General features: G+C 37.3%; 2 protein-coding genes across 5 annotated transcripts; one reads left to right on the forward strand and one right to left on the reverse strand.

The window, feature by feature from the left end:
• The first annotated feature begins 531 nt into the window (after positions 1 to 531).
• On the forward strand, positions 532 to 10,253 carry SSB (small RNA binding exonuclease protection factor La). Of its 2 annotated transcripts, XM_024754580.1 has the most exons (12): positions 532 to 644; positions 2,362 to 2,436; positions 5,371 to 5,474; positions 5,565 to 5,739; positions 6,395 to 6,502; positions 6,597 to 6,697; positions 7,768 to 7,839; positions 8,167 to 8,209; positions 8,647 to 8,787; positions 9,076 to 9,262; positions 9,386 to 9,517; positions 9,836 to 10,253. In XM_024754580.1, exons 2-12 carry the CDS (start codon positions 2,371 to 2,373, stop codon positions 9,925 to 9,927), a joined length of 1,221 nt encoding a protein of 406 aa, XP_024610348.1. In that variant the 5' UTR covers positions 532 to 644; positions 2,362 to 2,370; the 3' UTR covers positions 9,928 to 10,253. The 2 variants fall into 2 exon arrangements, with proteins under 2 accessions (XP_024610348.1, XP_024610349.1); XM_024754581.1 differs by lacking the exon at positions 5,371 to 5,474 and having other exon boundaries at positions 539 to 644.
• METTL5 (methyltransferase 5, N6-adenosine) lies at positions 9,928 to 20,152 on the reverse strand. 3 transcript variants are annotated; one of them, XM_024754584.1, is made up of 7 exons: positions 19,907 to 20,152; positions 17,468 to 17,582; positions 16,907 to 17,088; positions 16,035 to 16,117; positions 12,067 to 12,118; positions 10,455 to 10,504; positions 9,928 to 10,028 (listed from the first exon to the last, which is right to left on the reverse strand). In XM_024754584.1, exons 2-7 carry the CDS (start codon positions 17,575 to 17,577, stop codon positions 9,990 to 9,992), a joined length of 516 nt encoding a protein of 171 aa, XP_024610352.1. In that variant the 5' UTR covers positions 17,578 to 17,582; positions 19,907 to 20,152; the 3' UTR covers positions 9,928 to 9,989. The 3 variants fall into 3 exon arrangements, with proteins under 3 accessions (XP_024610352.1, XP_024610351.1, XP_024610350.1); XM_024754583.1 differs by having other exon boundaries at positions 19,735 to 20,152; XM_024754582.1 differs by lacking the exon at positions 9,928 to 10,028 and having other exon boundaries at positions 10,367 to 10,504; positions 19,735 to 20,152.
• Between the last annotated feature and the right edge of the window lie 1,841 nt (positions 20,153 to 21,993).

Consider the following 21,993-nt stretch of genomic DNA (forward strand, 5'->3'; position numbering starts at 1 on the left):
TCTTTTTTTTTTTTGGCGGGGCTGCGGATCGTGCGGGATCTTACCTGGACCAGGGATCCAACCGCGTGCCCCCTGCAGTGGGAGCGCAGGGTCTTAATCACTGGACCGCCAGGGAAGTCCTCAGAGTTCCAGCTCTTAAACGATCTACTGTATTGTTTTCTCAACTCTAAGATTCCATGAATTTTTCACTTTTTAAAAATTTTACTTGTCATTTTTTTGAGGGGGAACTATTACGGATAATTAAAACAATTTTTTTTAAAGTATAATCTGAAAAAAAAGTCAACCACTTCATGTGAATGGACAGCCTAAGGAAGGGCTGGAAATACAAGTTCTGTCCAGAAATACTTAAAAATAAATATTTAACGTAATATCCTCCAAGGTCCCGCTGGCCATTTCAACCCAAACTCCTCGAACTGAGGGCGGGACTTCTCCCGCCTTGGGAGCCCGCGGCCGCAGCGCATGCTCAGAGCGCGGAGCCGGCTCGGGCCGCCCGAAGCCCCGCCCACCCCTGGCCGCAAGGGCTGCCGGGACAACCCCCATCTTCTTTAGGCGCGTTGGGCAAGCTGGCGGCGCTAGGGATAGGAGACGTCGGTGTCGCTGTTAGTGACCCTCTGGCGCGTCTCTGTGGGACCGGGCACTTAAAGGTGAGCAACTCCAGGCGGCTAAAAAGAAGGTACAAAAGGGTCTGCTTTGCGTGGTGCGCGACGGCGCGTTCCCTTTCCTTGCTGCCTCACGCTGGTTGCGTGCGCTCCTCGCCTTCCTCGCGTTCGGGGCGAGCGCCTCGTGGGCCGCAGCCGGAGGCGGCGCGCTGGGCTGGGGAGTGAGGGGCGCGGGCAGCCGCGAGGTGGGGAGCCGGCCTCTGCGTTCCTCACAGGAGCTAGGGTTCCCCCGCACGTGGTTGGGGCACAGGCGACCGAGGGGTTGCTTTGGGACGGGCTGTGGCGGGTTCTTTGGACCCAGGCTGCCCGCATCCCCACTGCGTCTTTAAGGTTTCGTACCTCCACCGCTTTCCAGTGTCGCCGAAAGCGGATGTTTCTGTCAGACTGTGTATGTTTCTGGAGAGGTCGACGTGGGTTAAACGCGGAAGTGTTCCTTGGATCGTGTGGGACAGATTGGAGGCCGGGGAATCGGGGCCGCAGGTGTTCCCCTGGCGTCACTCTCTTGGGTTTTAATGGTCCTCATTCACTCACATCAAGGCTTCTGAGCGAAATTGGAAAGTGAGGGTAATATTTCACTTCTAGTTGTATGTACATTCTGAGAAAGTATCTCATGAAGTTCCAAAATTGGGTAGGCCAAAGAACTCTTACAAAGACTAAATAGGTCTTTTATCTCACCCTTTGTTTTATAGGGGGCCCTAGATCACAGTAATAACTTAGGAATTATGATCGACAGCCAAAGCGTAAGATTGGCCAAATTTTGTAGAGATGTTGCACCATAGGAGAGCTTCCAGTGTGCATCCAGGTTGTATTGCATAGCAATTACAAATTGTAAAGCCATGCCTCCAAGAAGTGTACCAGTCATAGTTCATCGCTAGAGTTAATTAATGGCAGATATATCCTTGATGAATTCTTTTAAATATACTGTTGTACACGGTGTTTGGATGGTTTTAACGGAGCACTAGAAGCAAGTAATTTGAAGTCAGGAGACTTTGTTATCCCTAGCAAACCAACTTCACAGCTTTATTTTTTCCTACAATGCTGTTGTCAGGGATGTGAAACAGGAAACTGGCTGTAAGGTTAATCAATGTATTAGTAAATTAGTAGGCATACGCCCAGTTTAATGTTGTATTAGTGTCCTCAGGTTCTCAAATGATCATTTTCCTATGTTCCTTACCATTAGCATTTATTTAATCTAACCCTGACTGTATGTAGTGTTTGAATTTTTTTTACCTTAAAGTTTTGATACATAATCTTGTTGATAACAAGTTTTTGGTAAGTCAGCTATGACTAATTGTAAACGAAATTCGGCCCACACCAAACAAGACTGAGATCCACAGTAATATACTGACAGATGATGATCTACTTAAACCTGGTAATGATTGGTAAGTGGTTGAATGGAGTTTTTTCCCTCAAAGCTTTCTAGATCAGCTAAATGAAGATAACCACTCACTTTGTTATAGAAGATGGAACAGTGATTTACTGGAAGGGGTGTGGATTAGCCATAGATTTTCATCACTAATTTCAAAGTTTTCTTTTGTTGAAATTTGAGAATTGAGTAGAGAAATTGAACCCATGAAATTAAAAATTACTGATTTTTAGGAAAACAGTGGGATATTGATAATTTTAGAACATTCTTTTAATGGTCTTGAGTTTTACGTAAAAAGTAAATAACTTTTTTATGCCAATTTGGGAAATTTTACAGATAGCCAGAATGGCAGAAAATGGTGATAATGAAAAAATGGCTGCTCTGGAGGCCAAAATCTGTCATCAAATAGAGGTATGATTCCTGTGGTATTACACTGCAAAACCAGGCTCTTTGAGAGGAAATTTAGGGCCTCAAAAAAAATACAGATAGACCATTTAATTTCAGTATATTGACCTATTGAACTTTTGGTTTGTCTTTGATTCTTGGAGTTAGATAAACATACGGTAGTATACAGTTTTATATTGGTGGAGCCTGTTTCTGAAACCCAAGAACAAAGACATTTCAAAAGGTAACACTGTAGTGTTAGTTAACTTTTTTCTCCTAGTCTGTAAAGCGAGGATAATAGTGTACCCTCCTCATAAGGTGGTTGTGAGGGTTACATTAGTTCACAAAATGTAAAACATTTGGAATAGTGCCTAGCACATAGTAAAATAATTTTTAAAATCCTTTGTAAAATACCTTCCCTGTTAAATAGCACTTTATTCTTGCAGGTCCTAGTAGTTTTTCCTGCCCAATTAGGTGTTCTCAGCCATTGTAACTTTTTAAAGGTGTTTTTTTGTTTTTTGGGTTTTTCTGTTTTTGGTAGTGTTTTTTTTTTTGATGTGACCATTTTTAAAGTCTTTATTGAATTTGTTACAATATTCTGTTTTATGTTTTGGTTTTTTTGGCCGTGAGGCATGTGGGATCTTAGCTGGAACCTGCAGCCCCTACATTGAAAGACGAAGTCTTAACCACTGGACTACCAGGGAAGTCTCAGCCATTGTAACTTTTAAGAGTATCTGTTTTCTCTTAACATTTTTTTTGAATTTAGGTATTGTATTTAAGTTGGTGCTTTACAGTATCAGTAATGGCTACATGGGAAATTATCTCTTAATTTATGTTTTATATTCTTAATGAGGAACTTCAGATCATATTGTTTGGTGTTTTTTTTGCAACTCTCAGAACTTTTTCAAAGTTGCACTTCTCTGTTATTTTAAATTTCCTGTGTTACAGCTTTTTTTTTTTATTAATTTCTTTATAATTGTGAAGAAAACTGTATATAGAAAAAGTTAATAATGTCCCACAACCTGCCACCTCTCAAATCTCACCCTCTTGAGGTAATCAAGGTTAAAAGCCTGATAAATACCTTTTCACAAATTGGTCAGTGCTCACAGTAACATAATTTTTTCCCTTTTCCCCCCACCAAACATAGAATGCATTATGGGGGAGTAGTTTTGTATCATCAGTAATTTACACTGTCCCCTATTTGATATGTAGGACATATCCAATTTTTTAGCTGTAGTAATTCTACGATGAATATCTTTATATATAAATGTTACTAAACATGTTTATTGATTTCTCTAAGATAAAATTCCTAGAGGGAGATGTACTGCCTCAAGGGTTATACATGTTTTTTTAGAACTTTTGATTTTTTTTTTTTTTTGCGGTATGCGGGCCTCTCACTGTTGTGGCCTCTCCCGTTGCGGAGCACAGGCTCCGGATGTGCAGACTCAGCGGCCATGGCTCACAGGCCCAGCCTCTCCACAGCATGTGGGATCTTCCCAGACCGGGGCACGAACCCGTGTCCCCTGCATCGGCAGGCGGACTCTCAACCACTGGAAGGAAGCCCCCAGAACTTTTGATTTTTGATACTTACTGCCAGTTAACATCTCTACCTGCATGACCATTTCTCTGTGTTCAGGCCAATACTGGGTATTCTTGTCTTTAGAGTTTTGGCTAAATGCTTTTCATTGCTTTAAATTGCATTTATTTGGTTAATAGTGAGCTTGAACTTTTTAATGTTTATAGTACATTTTTATTTTTAGTAATTAAAAAAAAATGTCCTTTACTGGGACTTCCCTGGCAAACAAGTGGTTAAGACTCCATGCTTCCAATGCAGGGGGCACAGGGTCCATCCCTGGTTGGGGAACTAAGATCCTGCATGCAGTGTGGTGTGGCCAAAACAAAAGTGTCCTTTACTCATTTTTCTATTAGGGTTTTCAGAGGTTTGTTTTCTTCTTTGTTGATTTATAAGAAGTATTAATAAGCTTTTGTGTTTGTCTTTTACTTTTTATGCTACTTTTGGCATTCCAAGTAGTCACACCTGGGTTTTTTCATGTACACTTTTTTCTTTGTTTTTATACTAAGGAAGGGTGCCTCTGTGCTTAAATTAGGTAAATACTCACCCAATTTTTTTTAACATCTTTATTGGAGTATAATTGCTTTACAATGGTGTGTTAGTTTCTGCTGTATAACAAAGTGAATCAGCTATACATATACATATATCCCCATATCCCCTCCCTCTTGTGTCTCCCTCCCACAGTCCCTATCCCACCCCTCTAGCTGGTCACAAAGCACTGAGCTGATCTCCCTGTGCTATGCAGCTGCTTCCCACTAGCTAGCTGTTTTACATTTGGTAGTGTATATATGTCCATGCCACTCTCACTTCGTCCCAGCTTACCTAATTTTTTAACTTTTAAATTTTTCTATTTTTTTAAAAATTAGAGTGATTAATCAGATTATTCTAGTTTCTTAAATTTAACAATCTGTTCTTTTCACACTGACTTGAAATAAGAGGCTTTTCATATACCAAATCCTTAAATATGTTTTTGTTTTAAGGCTTTCTAATCTATTGTCACATCTGCTAAATATATTGTTTCAATAATTATTTTTAGTTTTATCTTTCTGTTAATATGTATTATAAATATTACAGTGTATTTAAGAGAAAATGTTTATTGCCAGGTTTTTTTTTTTTAAAAATATTTATTTATTTTGGCTGTGCCGGGTCTTAGTTGTGGCATGGGGACTTCTTAGTTGTGGCATACCTGTGGGATCTAGTTCCCCGACCAGGGATTGAACCTGGCCCCCCTGCATGGGGAGCGTGGAGTCTTACCCACTGACCACCAGGGAAGTCCCACCAGTTAAGTTTTGACATGTATTTTTAAGACTAGGACTTGGTGATGTAATGGTAATTTTTTATACTCAATATTATACAGTGCTCTGCAATATACTGTAATTATCTTGCAGTATTATTTTGGTGACTTCAATTTGCCACGCGACAAATTTTTAAAGGAACAGATCAAACTGGATGAAGGCTGGGTACCTTTGGAGATAATGATAAAATTTAATAGGTAAAAACCTTTTTTAAATTATAAGATTTTCTGCTAACAGCAAGTGCTACTACTGAGTTTTACAATGCTTTTATATATATCTTTTTGCAGGTTAAACCGTCTAACAACAGACTTTAATGTAATAGTAGAAGCATTGAGCAAATCAAAGGCAGAACTTATGGAAATAAGTGAAGATAAAACTAAAATTAGAAGATCTCCCAGCAAACCCCTCCCTGAAGTGACTGATGAGTATAAAAATGATGTAAAAAACAGATCTGTTTATATTGTAAGTGGGCCTTTAATGCATTTAATTGTATCTTAAATTTATTTAGAAAGCACATAGGGTGGATAAGAATAAGGGCTCAGGAATCATAGCTTCACCACTTACTGTATATCCTTGGGCAATATTCTTAGCCTCTGTAAGCTTTATCTTCATAAATGGGGATAATATTTTTTACCTTATAGAACTGTTGTGAGAATTAAATGAAAAAACCCATATAACATTGGACAAAATCTTTTGACATACATATTGTAAGTACCCAGTGCACATCAACTGTTCTTACTTATCAACAGCTAAACTTGTTAGCTGTTTTCTTTAGCACATTAATTTTTAAGTAGATTTTTTTATTCTGCAAAAATTCAGACATACAGAAGTAGATTGAATATATAATGTACCATTATCCAACTTCAACAGTTACTAACGTGATTAATCTTGTTTTATCTTTGGCCTATCTGGATTATTTTGAAGTGAATCCCAGATAAATGAGTCACTTCTATTGCACTGGTCAACAATGGCTCTTAACCAGAGCTATTAAACATTTAAGAGACAGAGAAAGAGAGATATATATATCCTCGCTTCATTTCAAGACAAAATAAATCAGAATTTCTGACAAATCGTTTACTTGAGTTGTCATTTGTACATTTCTTCCTACTCTTCACAGAAAGGCTTCCCAATTGATGCAACCCTTGATGACATAAAAGAATGGTTGGAAGATAAAGGTCAGGTACTAAATATTCAGATGAGAAGAACATTGCACAAAGCATTTAAGGTATGGTTGTATGATGTAACAGACATTTTCTAGTAGAAAAATAATTGGGATGTAACTTTAAAAAAAACCCCAACTTTTCTTCCACTTCTAATAGGGATCAATATTTGCTGTATTTGATACCATTGAATCTGCTAAGAAGTTTGTCGAGGCCCCTGGCCAGAAGTACAAAGACACAGACCTGCTAATACTTTTCAAGTAAGTCAACTTGCTGATGTTTTTTTTTTTGGCCACTTAGTTGTCTGGAATTGACACACTGGGGTAAGGAGTATAGCATAACATTCCCTACAGTAAGACCAGTATTTTTAGTATCCTTAGGCATCCTTTGAGAAATGCTTGAAGTTTGCTCACTGGAACTACTAGTCCTTTGAGACTATAAGGAAGTGTTAGGACCTTTTCAAGCACATAATAAGGGAGGTTAAGTTTTAGTACTTATTTTGCATGTGAAACTTATAGTTAAACTTGATGATAAAATCTGAGCTTTTGGTGTGGTTAGAGAATAAATCACTGTACAATTTTTTTATCTATTCTCGTAATCTATATATGCCTGTATTTTTATACAGTACAAAGGATTATTTAATAGAGATTTGAATCACATTCTTGGTGTGTGTGTGTGCGCACCTGTGTGTGTGTCTAAAAATTAGGACAAACCAGGACATTTTCATGATATGGTTGTGGGGCCATAATCCCCTACTTTTGCATTGCACAGTCTTCTAAATGCTGTATACTAAATCTGATGGACTTAGAGATGCACAGTGATAAATCATGCTGTCAATTAAACTCTCAAAGATTTTTTTAACTTGTGATTTTCATAACTGCTCTTATTCTTGGGTCTCGGATTTCAGAATTTTTGCTTTTGTGAAATTAACACTAAAAAACTATGAAGCAAATTAGTTGCATAACTTTTGGTATATTTTCTTTTTTCTATACATGAAAAATGAAAATCAGCATGAGATTCTTAGCGAATATAGGGTTTCTTTTTTGTGGTGATGAAAATGTTCTGAAATTCATTAGTAGTGATGATGTACAATTCTTAATATACTAAAAGTCATTGAATTATATGCTTTAAAAGAATGAATTTTATGGCATGTGAATTCTTTCTTAGTAAAGCTGTTATTTTAAAAAATAATGTATTTTGAACTTATAGGTAATTTTGTTGATAGAGAATGTAACATTCATTCTTGTGTGATGTCTTAAATCATTCAATATAATTTGCAGTCCTCTTTGTTCTCATGAACTTATTAGCCTTTATATTTTGTGTCCTTCAGGGAAGATTACTTTGCAAAAAAAAATGAAGAAAGAAAGCAAAATAAAATCGAAGCTAAATTACGAGCTAAACAGTAAGTATGTTGAGCTAATCATAACATTTTAGTTCCTTAAAGCTTTGACAGGTAAAGTTATTGGTTCTGGGAGGTGAGGCTGATGATGAGCTCTGAAATGAGTACAGTAGGCCTTTCTTTTGCTAATGAAACATTGAGGTCTTAAGCTGCCTTGATAATCTTGGGGCCACATTGTGTTGCACTCTAGCATCAGACAGTCAGAAAGCCTAAGGACTGGCTTTGGTTATTAAGTAGTTTAGTCATCATGCTTAAGGTTAACTTTATCAGGGTTTAATTTTCTCATACATGAAGTAAATGGAAACGTTCTAATGATATTTTTACTTGTAGAGAGCAAGAAGAAAAACAAAAGTTAGCAGAAAATGCTGAAATGGTACGTATATATTACTAAGAAATCTGTAATTCAAATTTAGGAGAATAAAAAACCTGGGGACTTTTTAAAGAACATATGTAAGCAAGTCTACAGTTGTCATAGCACTTAAGTATTAGCCAAATATTGCCTAAAATTATTACTTATTCAGCGCAGTAAGATTTATATAATAACTATTATTTGCTGGAGAAGTTAAAATCAGAAGCCATTGTAGAACAAAGGATGATAAAGGAAAATGCACCAACTACTTAAACTATTTAAACTTATACTACTTCAAAATAGCATTTTAGTTTCTAGCTTATTCCTTGTATGTGTGTGTGTGTGTGTATATATATATATATATATATATATGTATGTATAGAGAGAGAGGGAGGGAGGTATATGCCATTTCTGGTTTGTGGTTGCTTTTAAGAAACTTATCACCTTATATATTTTTATAGAAATCTCTAGAAGAAAAGATTGGCTGCTTGCTGAAATTCTCGGGGGACTTAGATGATCAGATGTGTAGAGAAGATTTGCATGTCCTTTTCTCAAATCATGGTGAAATAAAATGGATAGACTTTGTCAGAGGAGCCAAAGAGGTTTGGAAATATTCATATGTTCTTAACCACTCAGTTTAAAAATTCATAGAAACTTATCTTTTAGAAGATGACATTAGTAGAAGAAAGCAAATTTTTGTTAGTATGTTTATGAAAATAGTTTCTACTTGGTTATTTACTTTGTTTTATTATTGCTGTAACTGGATGTGATGTCTGATATTTTCTGAATTGTGCTATAAATAACTGTTGGAATTAGTGACTTCAAGTTTTTTAATAACTTCCTGATGTTCAGTAAAATTCCCTGGCCTTTGTTTTCCGTCTTTGGTGTAGGGAATAATTCTGTTTAAAGAAAAAGCTAAGGAAGCACTGGATAAAGCAAAAGATGCAAATAATGATAACCTACAATTAAGGAACAAAGAGGTCACCTGGGAAGTACTAGAAGGAGATGTGGAAAAAGAAGCTTTGAAAAAAATAATAGAAGATCAACAAGAATCCCTAAACAAATGGAAGTCAAAAGGTCATTAATTCTGATTTTCTTTGACTATTTAACTCATTTGCTTGGGTAAAAATTTTAATTGGTGGTAAAAGACATTGACGAGAGGTTTAAAACATTACGGATTTCTCAATTTTGTCTCTACAGGTCGCAGATTTAAAGGAAAAGGAAAGGGAAATAAAGCTGCCCAGGTTGGGTCTGCTAAAGGAAAAGTACAGTTTCAGGGCAAGAAAACTAAATTTGACAGTGATGATGAACATGATGAAAATGGTGCATCTAGTAAGTTTTTTTAAGTCCTTTGGTACTTTGATGAGAAATTATTTGTGGGAGAGAACAGCAATGTGGTTTTACAACTTCTGTGTAAGTGATGTTCTCAAGATTGTGATTGACCCTGGTTATGCTATTTTACATGTGGAAAAGATGTTGGGAAGCTAAGTTTAGAGAGCCAGGTCCATACTAAAGGAAAAGCGTTTTCTCATTGGTGTAGGAAAGTTGTTGCTAATCTGTTTAAACAATTATTTTTTATAGTTATGCTTAGTATTAAAATAAGAGTAATGCTTACAGTGAACTTAATGAAAATTAATTGTCATTGTATAGGACCAGTGAAAAGAGCAAGAGAAGAAACAGACAAAGAAGAAGAACCTGCATCAAAACAACAGAAAACAGAAAATGGTGCCGGAGACCAGTAATTTAGTAAACATTTTTTATTCATTTTAATTAGATTTTAAGCTGCTTTTGTCTCTGGAGGCTTTTAAAAAGAAAACCGAATTAGGTCCACTTCAATGTCCACCTGTAAGAAAGGAAAACTTTTTTGTTGTTTAACTTGTCTTTTTTTGTGGTTGTTATTGTTATCAAAATGAGTATTTTTTTATGTATAATTCTGTTTGTGTTCTTTCAGATTATTCAAATATCAAAAGAAACATCCTTCCACTAAATTGCCTTTGTAATATGAGAGTGTATTAGTACAAAGTAATAAAATGTATACTGCATAAAAATAAAATTAGTTTATTTTTTATTTTTGTGCTCAAAGTATTTGAGAATTTATCTTAAACCAGCATATTGGCTTTTGTGGTTATAGGCCCATCCCAGAGTTAAGTATTTATCTTCTAGGCTGGCTTTCTGTATTCACTCAAACAACTTGATAACATTAGAAATAATTACTTACTGTGAAGTTTTTCAGTACTGAATGTAGATAAACTAGAATCAAGAGACTTACTGATTTTCTTTTATGAAACTTGTATGATGCCGGCAGGTCATATCGTAGCTCTACAAAACAAAAGCCACCTAAGGGTAAAAATTATACTTCCAAACATTTACCACCCTTGACTTAAAAAAAAAAAAAAAAAGAAAAAAATTAAGGAAGTACTAAATGCTGATAAGCCAGACATTTCAGAGCTGTCACTTAATTTATCCAGGACTGATTTGATATATTCCCACAATAAGCCATGGCAAACAGCCTGGCATTTGTTTTGGTCATTTATATCAAAATTTGAGATTATGGGGAAGAGTATAGAAGGTTAACAAGTGGTCAAAGTGTATCCCATGAAAATATGATAGTATCTTCCTATTTTTAATTTCCTAAATAATCTATAGCTACCAATTGCACAACAACCATGCTTATTTTTAAAATTTCCGGTTTGGATTTTAGTAATGGTAGTAAGTAGCTAATTATTTTCCTACTGAGCTCTCAAATGAAAAACCACTTTTCATATTCTTTTCTTCTAAAGGATAATGTCGGTTCTCAAAACTTAGCACTGATCAACTTTAGAGGGATGGCAGTAAGTCTACCTACCTATGCTTCATATTTTGCAACAAATTCTAACTAAATCACAGCTTTCAACTTTTAATGTGCAATCAGATCACCTTCAAATCAAATCAAATCCTGTTCAAATGCAGATTATAATTCAGTAGGTCTGGGTGCAGCCTGAAATTCTTCAAGTCTGACAAGCTCCCAAGGGATGTCAATGCTGATGGTCCACATTTGAGGACCACACTTGGAGTAGCAAGGCTCTGGCCTGGTGTGCTACTACTGGAACTATTCTAAGGTCTGCATGTTGCATATTATAATACCTTAAACTAGGTAAGGAGTGACAATACTGAATATACTAGGAAGACAGACTTTTACACATTACATTACTAATTATTATGAAGGCAATAGATCTAGTTATGTGGTTAACACTATTAGTACTAATCCAGTCAGTTTATTATTGTGTAAAATAATTTCCCCCTTATTGTACTCTTATTTCAGGCTTTTCAGAATTACTTGGATTATAGTTAGCTTCTAGTTACATGCTTTTCCCATTCTGATGTTTGTGAATATTATCCAGTTTACTAATAAAAATGTATCAAACATGATTTACATCATGTGGCTGATGATATTCTATACCCCACTAAAAAAATTAAAAGCTTCATGTTATTTGACTCCAGGGACAATTAGAAAGTTGAAATAGAAGGGTAATCCAGGCATAATCTGGTGGTATTTTCCAGGAATGAATTTCAAACTAAGGCCTGACAAACTCTAAGCCCAAGCTCTTAAGTCACTGTGATGATTATAAGGTTCTGTCTGAGCCTGGAAAGAACAAATACTTGGGTGCCATTAAAAATTTTCAGTAAAATGCATAAATTGGGACAGTCTTGGGCAAACATTGATACCCTGCCTTTACTCCGTTTCCAACCCACTACCAACCACACACATTTTGCCACACTAAAATACATGTTCTACAATATCTTTTCTCAGCACATGTAAAAATTCTGGTTAGTCTAATGCCTGTTGGCCTTCTTAGATAATTAGGGTTGAGATTTGTTTATGAGAAACATAATTGTCTTACCTGCAATAATATCTATCTTGATTTTCCATTCTGCAGCTTTCTTTTGAATATGCTGAACATAAAATAACATTTTAATGTGAGCTGATCTTTAAAGTTTTTTAAAAATTGCTTTTTACTAATACTTGATTTTCAAGCTTTTAAAATTTCATTAGAATTTAATTTAAATTAGAATTTTCATTAAAATTTTTTCAACTGGATGAATATTTTGAAAATACAAAACCAAGCCATTTAATGATCTGAGCCAAATTACATAATTAAAGTCAAGTAATAAAGCTATTATTTCAGAAGTGCATCAAAGTAAATAATGTACTCATGGTTTCTGCAGCGTTATTTCATCAATATATACAGGTATCCTAGAAACCATTCAGCAGAGATCTATGTCCATGAGCAATTCAGTGGCAGTATGGTACAGAGGTTAAGGACATGGTTTCTGGAACCAGACAGCCTGCATTTGAACTGAAGCTCTATTAGCTGTGAAACCCTGAGCAAATTACGCATTTTTTGTGTGCCTCAGTTCCCTCATCCGTTAAATGAGGATGATAATGATATCTCATCAGATTGTTGCAGAATGTGAAAAGTGCTTTGAACTGTGGTGGCATACAGAGCAAGTACTAAATGTTAGCTATTTATAGGTCTAAGAATTTTGAACCACTTCATAAAATTTTTGATTACTAATTTGTTATAAAAATTGCTTTATGAATTAAAATATATACACAACACTCCAACATTAATAAAAATGGGGAAAAAAGTTGCCCATAATCCCCTAAGTAAATTTTATGCATAATTCTCTAGAACTGCCATAGTAGAGAGAGCAATATTTGGTATAAGCATTTTGTTCATGTTGGTAGTGTTCACAGTACTCAAACTGATTGATAAAATACTCAGTTATCCGTATGTTTGAGGTTCAAATATTTCCATTATAAACAACACTGACAATATGTTTGTGCTTGTAGTCTGTTCTTGAATTTAATAAATAATCCCAGTTCTGGGCATATTTTTCCCCCTACTTTGAGATCTAAAATTTCTGTATAAGGATACAGACTTTAATACAAATAATATTGTAATTTAATGGAATACTAGGATCTTGGTAAATTTTTGAGAAATAAAGTATGATGACATTTCTTTGCTATCTGAGCCCTAAGATTAGTGAAAGAGGTTTTAGATGTTAGATTATACAATGGAATGTGGTTGGTTCTAGCAGAGATGTCAAAGAATAAATGGGGTAAGCTTGGGATAAACACTGAAAGAACAGTGCCTGGCCTACCTACTTTGCTTTAACTATAAGCCAAGAACTAAATTCTCACAATGCCTAATGAAAGAAGATATGGCAACAGCCGTTAAGAGTCATCCAGATTATTAACATATCTGCCAAGATACGCTTATATTTTACCTAAGTATTTCTATCAAAAAATTCTATCAAATGCACCTCTATTATGAATAGAGGGCCAAGCACTTTTAAAAGACAACGGTCTACAGTTAAGGGGTCTGAGGTAAGCTTCAATAACAGTGTTACTAGTTACATAGAATACTTAAAACAAGCAAAATTATCACAAAGCTTAGAGCAGATATATCTACAGCATAAACTAAGGACTGTCTTAGAAGTTCATTCATTATCATACCTCCTTCACAGTATGCACAATACACACCAGATTAATTTCTCAAATTATTTAGTTGCTGTGCTAATGGAAATACTTCTACACTGCCAAAATAAAAATGGACTTAAGTAAATATTTGCTTAAAATTCTATTAAGCGGATCCAGGACAATGCTGATACTGCTGCCTCCTGGTGGTGGAACATGGCAATACCAAACTGAAGATGGGAGTTCCTTGACTACAGGAATTCATTCAATTAATTAGACTTTGCTGCTTAACTGCACTTTTTATTGGCATATTTTACTTGGTTTGCATGAACTGTATATCAGTAATATAAAATTTATGTTATGCCAAACTGCAGAAGAGTTCATAGCAGGCCTGACTGCTTATCCTTAGAAAGGTCTACATGTTAACTTTGGCCTTTGGCTAGAGTATGGGAACTTAGATTTTGGGAGAGTTTCCACTCCCCAACCCTTAATAATAGTGGCTCACTGTGCTTAAAATGTTTATGGTGACTACCTGTTTTGTTACTGGGAGTCTGGAATTTGGGTATGTGCCAGGCAGGGGGTGCCTATGTGATGAGTACCCAATAAACACCCTTGGCACCAAGATTCCAATGACCTTCCCTGGGTGACAACATTTCACATGCCTTGTCACAAAACTTCTTTGCTGGAAGAATTAAGTGCATCCTGTATGACTTCACTGGGAGAGAACTCTAGAAGCTTGCACCTGGTTTCTCCTGGACTGTGACCAATGCACCTTTCCCTTTGCTAAGTTTGCTCTGTATCCTTTAGCTATAATAAATCCCAGTCAAGAGTATGATGATATGCTCAGTCCTATGAGACTTCCTTGTGAATCATCAAACCTGAAGATGATCTTGGGGACTTCCTCAACACAGGCTTTTTAGATACCAATAATTCCTGGTGTTTGTTTTCACTTACTGAATGGGGATTTATTTACCAGTAAAGTCATGTTGTGTTCTGCTCCTTACCTGCAGGTACCACTACTAATTGTTTAACAGTATACAGGCATACCTCAGAGATATTACAGGTTTGGTTCCAGACCACCGCAATACAGTGAAAATCACAAGAGTGAGTCACCTGAATTTTTGGTTTCCCAGTGCAGATAAGGGTTCTGTTTACACTATACTGTAGTCTATTAAGTGTGCAATACTTTATTGCTAAATAATGCCGAAACAATTATAATAGTAATATCAAAGATTACAGATCACCACAGCAAATATAATACAAAAGTTGGGAATACTGCAAGAATTACCAAAACATGACACAGAGACACAAAGTGAGCAAATGCTATTGGAAAGATGGTGCTGACAGACTTGCTTGATGCAGGGTTGCCACAAACCTTCAATTTGTAAAAAATGCATTATCTACACAATGCAATAAAGCAAATGGCAATAAAACAAGGTATGCCTGTATATATTTTTAGCTATGTAATTTGATATATTTTTAAAGGTTAGTAGATTACCATATATTCATAATTTGTTTCCAGCTGAATTCAAGTACACTGCATTTATACAAATAAAATATTTTTCCTACAAAACTACTTTAAAATCTCTTAATACGTGTCTGATTTAAAATAACAGCTAACATGACAATTGCCAGACACTATTTAAGTGCTTTATAAATATTAACTCATTTAATCCTCACACCAACCCTGCAAAGTATAAGGTGCTCTTAGTTCCTCATGATGTAAGAGTATAGGTGAGTATAGGTGAGTACAGGGTAGGTGACGAAAATGAACTCAAGTACCTTGACCAAGAGAAGACAGCTGGGAAGCAGCCGAGTTCAGATTTGAATCTAGGTAGGCTGGCTCTATAGTCTGTGTTCTTGATCACTATGTTAAACTGACACTAAAAAAAGGTACCGCCCCACCCCCAATTTTCTGGAATACATCCTACACAGCCTTATGTGCTATGTGCTGACAGTGAAGAACAATGGAAGAAGTGGGTTCTGAACTCAGATCAGTTTAGCCTCCCAGGCTCAGTGTTCTGAAAAACCAGGCCACCCTTGCCTCCCTTATGCACACCAGGCCACACCAGGACACTGGGATGCACCAACCAGGGCTTACGCAGGCGAACAAGAACATACTGGAACCACCGTTACACCTACTCCTCTATTCCTGAATTATATAATCACTCTCCTGTTAACAGCTCCTGCCTGAACAAACCTTTGACAAAATAAAGCTAATCACAAATGCTAGCTAGTTAAAGGGAAAATTTATTTTCTAAGTGCCAGATGTTTTAAAAGTTCAGGAGAATTAGATACCCTGGTATTTAGTATTCACAGTAAATCCTTAAAATACTGTCATGAATTTAAAAATAAATGACACAGAATATTGTGATGATTTGAACTTACTTCTCTAGTTGAGGATTTGTGTAAAGAATATACTGCTGTTCTTGCCATTTCCAAAGCAGTCTTCAGAAAGGCCATATCTGTCCCTGTTAAGAGTAGAAAAAGCCCCTATTTACATTATATACCTGTTATCAAAATAGAAGATTAAAGGAATACTAGTTATTTAGAAACATTTTTTTCCAAACTCCAAAATAGCCATTTCAAATTCTGTAACAAGACAGAGTACAAATAACCAAGATATCTAAATATCTTTTAAGGTTGATGGAATAAAACCAGAATTATACTGTCCCATTTAAATAAGGCTAAAGTAAAAATTTTAATATTATATTCCAAATTAACAACTTTCAAAGAGGGCAGAAGCAAACAAGTAAAAGTAGTAATCAGAATGGTGGGGGCAGGTGGAGGGAGGACTTTTTAAACTATGCATGTCTTTTCCTCTTCTTACTGACTCCTTACCCTCCTTGCCCCCAAAATACATAAAATAAATAGCCACAGTGAATCACTGTTACTGATGGACACATGTTGAAACCTTCAAATGTTGAGACATTAAAAAGAGGTTCTAAAAATATAAAAGCCTTTATGGGATTCATACTTATTCATAAGGGGGTAAATCATTCTAGAAAGCAGATGAAGAATAAGTAATAAGTGGATAGATTTGTTCACTTAGCACAAACTTATGAAAACAAAGATTGAAAAATTCAATTCCCTAGCCATGCATTAAACAAACTGAAATTCAAACTGTAATAACTATACAGGTAAGAGATTGGTTTATTTAATAAACAGTGATAAAATCACTTAACCCAAACAATCAATGAGAAAATAGTTTTTAAAACTTGCTTTTCCACAAAGACACCAGTACACATGATTCTTCTTACCTTTATTATTTTTGGTCCCAAAGGGAGGATTCATAATTACTGTATCAAATGACTTGGACATTCTGTTAGATAATGAGCACACGTCACACTGAACCATGTCAACATTTGTTAACTCAAACTCTTCTACATTCCTATTAAATATTTCCAATGCATCTTCATCTATGTCAAATCCAACACACAACCTATAAATAAAAAACACAAAGTGACTACTACTTAAAGCTCCCCAGTCAAAACAACAACAAAACCAAAACCATGTACCTTTTAAACCCAACTGACCAAGTGACAGTGAGTGTTGTCTTTTAACAGCATGATTTCCCAAACTGTCAAGGGTTGGAAACTCAGGTTCATTAAAAGAGGGGCATATGACTTCTGCTGTTACTGTTTTTTGTTGTTGTTTTTTAGTTTGTTTTGATGTTCTGCCCATTCTAAATGTACTCAGTATTAGATTCTTGCTCCTCTCATCTCACACTATAGAGTCCCATAAATATAAGTCAGTTGATTTTATTTACTCTTCTTATTAAAGCCATCCCATACCCAAATAGTATGTACTGGATCACATACCCTGCTCCCAGCATTGCAGTTCCGATGCTAAGCACTCCACAGCCACATCCTAGATCTGCAACCACTTTATTTTCAATGTCATCATATGTGTTATGAATTGTATAGAGCATACATGCTGAATGATCAAAAAAAAACAGATTAAGGAATAAGTAGGCAAGTTGATGAACAAAATCCAATTTGTGCAAATGACTCTTTGTAAAACAATTTCTTATCTTTCATTATTTAGACCTCCCCTAAATCGTGTTCCAGATTATTAAAAAAATAGTAAGGTATAATAACTTAGTATGTAGTAAGGATAATAACACATACCAGTGGTTCCACCAAACTAGTCTCTGCTGACAATGCCAAGAATGACAAAACTTTGAGGTAAAATGAGAAAAATAAGGTCAAAATGTTTTATTTTTTCTCAACCTGTTCAAAACATTGCCATACACATATACATATATCAGTTTTTCTTTGATGTTGAAATTTCACTTTTATGAAAGGATGGTAAGAGTAAATAGGTTTAAAAAATTTCTTTCCTTGGACTTCCCTGGTGGCGCAGTGGTTGAGAGTCTGCCTGCTGATGCAGGGGATGCAGGTTCGTGCCCCGGTCCGGGAAGATCCCACATGCCGCGGAGCGGCTGGGCCCGTGAGCCATGGCCGCTGGGCCTGCACATCTGGAGCCTGTGCTCCGCAACGGGAGAGGCCACAGCAGTGAGAGGCCCGTGTACCGCAAAAAAAAAAAAAAAAGAAAATCTTTCCTTGTCAAAATATAGACCTGGGAACCCTATGTCAGTTTCCAAAATTGTTGTGAAATTTTACTGATCTTTGAAATCTGTAAGTCTGGGAACCACTAATACTGAACAAGCATTAACATTAAAACAGAACTTTTTTTGCAGCAAGTTTGTCACCATAACACAGGTACTGTAAGTTCAAGCTAGAATGGGAAAGGAAAAGACCTATCCACAATATAGCCTTTAGACGCATATGTTCACACATATATATTCATGATCTACAGACACATGTATCTACTAATGAGACCTGATAAGAGAACTATTGAGGAGCAGAACAGAAGCTGCTGAGATGAGAAAGGGATCTTTCAAATACACGAAGGTTCGGGCTATACTGAAGGTTAAGCATGAGTAACTTCACTGATACCTCCCTGTGGATATCTGAACCCACCAAGGGCTGCTGGCCATCACTGATGCCCCAGGATCCAGAGGTTTTATCAAAAACACAATTACAGGGATGTGTCAGGCTGACTGTGCTGTTCTGATTATTGCTGCAGGTGTTAGTGACTTTGAAGCTAGTATCTCAAAGAATTAGCACAACCATGTGTATATTACACACTGGCTTTGAAACAACTGATTGTTATTTGGGGAAAAAGAAAAAAGGATTCCACTAAGAAACCCTGCAGCCAGAAGACATTAAAGAAATCATTATCTAAATTGAGATAACTGGTCTTACCTCAGACACAATTTTGTGCAATTTTTGGTTGGAATTTTGGTTGGAATTATGACAATATGTAAGTGCAGGTATACTTTTTCCTTGACTTTCTTTGACAGCTTAGAAACAGAACTATGTTGAAGTTAGGAGGACTCCTCCTTGCAGATGTTCCCAACAAAATTAATTTTCCTAAGACTCCCTCAATGACTTTGGTAATATGTTTATTAAATGTAAATGGTTTTTCCTGTGTTTTTACTTCCAGTATCAATCTCTCACATCAAGCAACACTGTTGATTCTCTGATCATTTGTTAAAATTGAAATGCATCCTCATCTTTAATATAGCACCTATTATGGATTTGTTAAAACTCAGTCCTTCCACTACCAACTCTAGTAATTCGTTTCCAGGGCAGAGTATAACGCGTAGGAATCCTCGTACTGGCAATTCGTTACACCGGGAAATGGATCCTGATTTAGCAAGTATTTACTGAGCTCCTGAGTGGTACCAGGAACTCTTCTAGGCTCTGGGAATTGTGTGTACAAGACCAGCACATTTTTGTCCTCAAGGAGTTAATAGTGTAATAAGATTAACAAACACATTAAAAAGTGTCTGACAGTGTTGAGGGGTATGCAGAAAAACAAACAGTAAAACGATAGAGTGTCTCGTGCTTGGGATGTTTTCAGGTGCAATGTCAAGGAAGTCCCCTCTAACGCAACATGAAATCTTCGAGCAGAATTCCTCTAGACTTTCTCTGTATCCAAATAACTGTTCTATTTTCACAATGGAGTGGGTAGACAGGACTAACCTGCGAGACAAGGGCATGGTCAGCTGCCGCCCTACCTGCAATGTGCGGCCTGGTTGGATACTGTTCTAGAAGGAGCTTGGGCTTTTCGAATCCATCCACTTGTTGCAGGCGACTCTCTAGTTCCTTAAGCCTTAATTTCTTCATGTTTTAAAAAGTGTGCGTTCGCAGGGTTTAACGGCGCTGGATCTGCAGAGAAACCTACTTCACCTGGATCTCCCCGCCAACTCCGATCCCCCGCCCCTTTTTCAGGGCCGCGGGCTGAGGGCCAGGCTGGGAACGCAGGGCGCGAAAGGTACACCCGACTCAGGCGGTTCTCGCTCTCCTCCCCGGGCCAGCGGTGGGCAGAGTCCTCGACCAGCCTTCGGTCCGCCTCCAGGGTACCCCGCGCCGATACTGGACTGGAGTCGCCGAGGGATCCTCATGCCGCGTCTCCGCCCTTCCACAGGCTGCTCTCGCCTCGCCCGGGACCGGAAGCGCCGTCACGCACGCGCACAAGCGTCCGCCATCTAGCGGCCCCACGCCGAGCTGCAACCGCGGGCCCGCGCACGGGTTCCGATGGCAGCCGAGCGCTTCCTTCGCTTCCACAGCGGTGCGGTCGGCACCCGCAGGAAAGCCCGCCTTTCTCGCCCGCAGGGGCCGGCCCCTGCCACCTGTCGCGTGGCCACTACCGTCTAGTGTTTCCTTGAGTACCGTCAGGTCCTTGAAGGAAGTGGGGAGAAAGAGGGTGAAGGTGAGGGTGAAAGTCACGGTCGATTTGTTTTAATGCCCATTGTGGTCCTTTCTGCCTCCTGTCTCCTAAGGTCCCTCTCAAAGAGCAGCAACCTCCACTCACCTTTGCTTTCTTTGCCATTCGCATGCCCTACTTTGTTTCCCTCTTTTTAGGTCAACTGTGTCACTTACCTCAGCTCTTACAGCGTGGTGATGTCCGAGAAGCCCAAGCAAGAGAGAGTATAGATTAAGGAATGGGAAGTGGTGTCAAATGCTGGAAAGAAGTTAGAAGCTTTCATAGAGTAGGAGCAGAAGCTGAGTTGTCGCGGTTGGAGAACTAAATGGAAGTTAACTAAATGGAAGTTAAGGAATTAGAAAGAGTAACTGGGAACAATTCTTAAGAAAAGTGGCTAAGAGGAGTCAGAATGGCTGATGCTTAGTAAGGTTGGGGGAAGTTTTTTATTTATCTTTTAACTGATAGAAGGATTTGTGAACATACCTAAATTCAGACAGAATAGAGGTAGTTGAAAGGCAGGGGTTCAAAACGCAAGAAAGAGGATATTGGATGGAGTTAGCATCCTGAGAAGGAATGATCCAGTGCTTAAGTGAAAGGATTGCCCTCAATTTGGGGAATGGACCCTTCTTTTCATTATCAAAGGAAGGGGAAAAAAAGGAGTGGATGGGTGAGGATGAAGTAGAGTGGTGTCTGAGGCTGCTACATCCTATGAAAAACAGAATTCAAAGTTATTTGTTATGAGGATTAAATGAGTTAGTACATGTAAAGTTCTTAGCGCATGAAGTTAGTACATAAAGTTCTTTGTCACATAACAAATGCCCAGTAAATGTTTGGTGGTGGTGGTATCCGTTGAGAGGAAGGAGCTAGAGTGAGCAGTTTGAGCTAAATGGATGATCCAGACTAGCCGAGTATATGGAAGGACAGTTGACCCATCTGAGGCAAAGGCTTTTTTTTTTTTTTTGAGGTAATTGTAGATTCATACATAATTGTAAAAAACAGCACAGAGATACTGTGTATCTTTTACCCCGTTTCCCCTAACAATAACATTTTGCAGAACTGTAGTACAGTATCACAACCAGTATATTGACAAATACAGTCAAGACAACATTTCCATCACCTTGAAGATCATTCATGTTGCACTTTTGTAGCCACACCCACTTCACTCCAGCTCCCCCACTCCCTGTTTAACTCCTAGCAACTACTAATCTATTCTCCATTTTTAGGATCTTGTCATTTCAAGAATTTGATATAAATGGAAGTATACAGTATATAAACTTTGGGGACTGGCTTTTTTTTTACTCAACATAATTTTCTGGAGATCCAAGTTGTGTGTATCAATAGTTTGTTCCTTTTTACTGCTATGGTATGGATGTACCAGTTTGTTTAACTGGTAGAAGATAGATATTGAAGAATATCTGGGTTGCCTCAGCTTTTTGTCTATTACAAATAAAGTTGCTATGGAAACTTCTGTAAAATTTTTGTGTGAACATAAGTTTTCGTTTCTCTGGGATAAATGCCTAGGAGGGCAATTGCTCAGTGCAACTGCCCTATGGTAATTGCATGTTTAGTT

Source organism: Neophocaena asiaeorientalis, unplaced genomic scaffold (genome assembly GCF_003031525.2).
Source record: "Neophocaena asiaeorientalis asiaeorientalis breed wild unplaced genomic scaffold, Neophocaena_asiaeorientalis_V1.1 scaffold1238, whole genome shotgun sequence".
Taxonomy (NCBI): domain Eukaryota; kingdom Metazoa; phylum Chordata; class Mammalia; order Artiodactyla; family Phocoenidae; genus Neophocaena; species Neophocaena asiaeorientalis.

Excerpts from the sequence above, each read along its gene's own strand:
- SSB (XM_024754580.1), top strand. The coding sequence starts at position 2,371 with ATGGCAGAAAATGGTGATAATGAAAAAATGGCTGCTCTGGAGGCCAAA. Across the intron at positions 5,475-5,564 it reads ATAATGATAAAATTTAATAG|GTTAAACCGTCTAACAACAG; the intron begins GTAAAAACCTTT and ends ATCTTTTTGCAG. Across the intron at positions 9,263-9,385 it reads AAACAAATGGAAGTCAAAAG|GTCGCAGATTTAAAGGAAAA; the intron begins GTCATTAATTCT and ends TTGTCTCTACAG.
- METTL5 (XM_024754582.1), bottom strand. The coding sequence starts at position 19,843 with ATGAAGAAATTAAGGCTTAAGGAACTAGAGAGTCGCCTGCAACAAGTG. Across the intron at positions 17,583-19,734 it reads AACCAGGCCGCACATTGCAG|CATGTATGCTCTATACAATT; the intron begins GTAGGGCGGCAG and ends TTGATCATTCAG. Across the intron at positions 16,118-16,906 it reads TGGGACCAAAAATAATAAAG|GGACAGATATGGCCTTTCTG; the intron begins GTAAGAAGAATC and ends TACTCTTAACAG.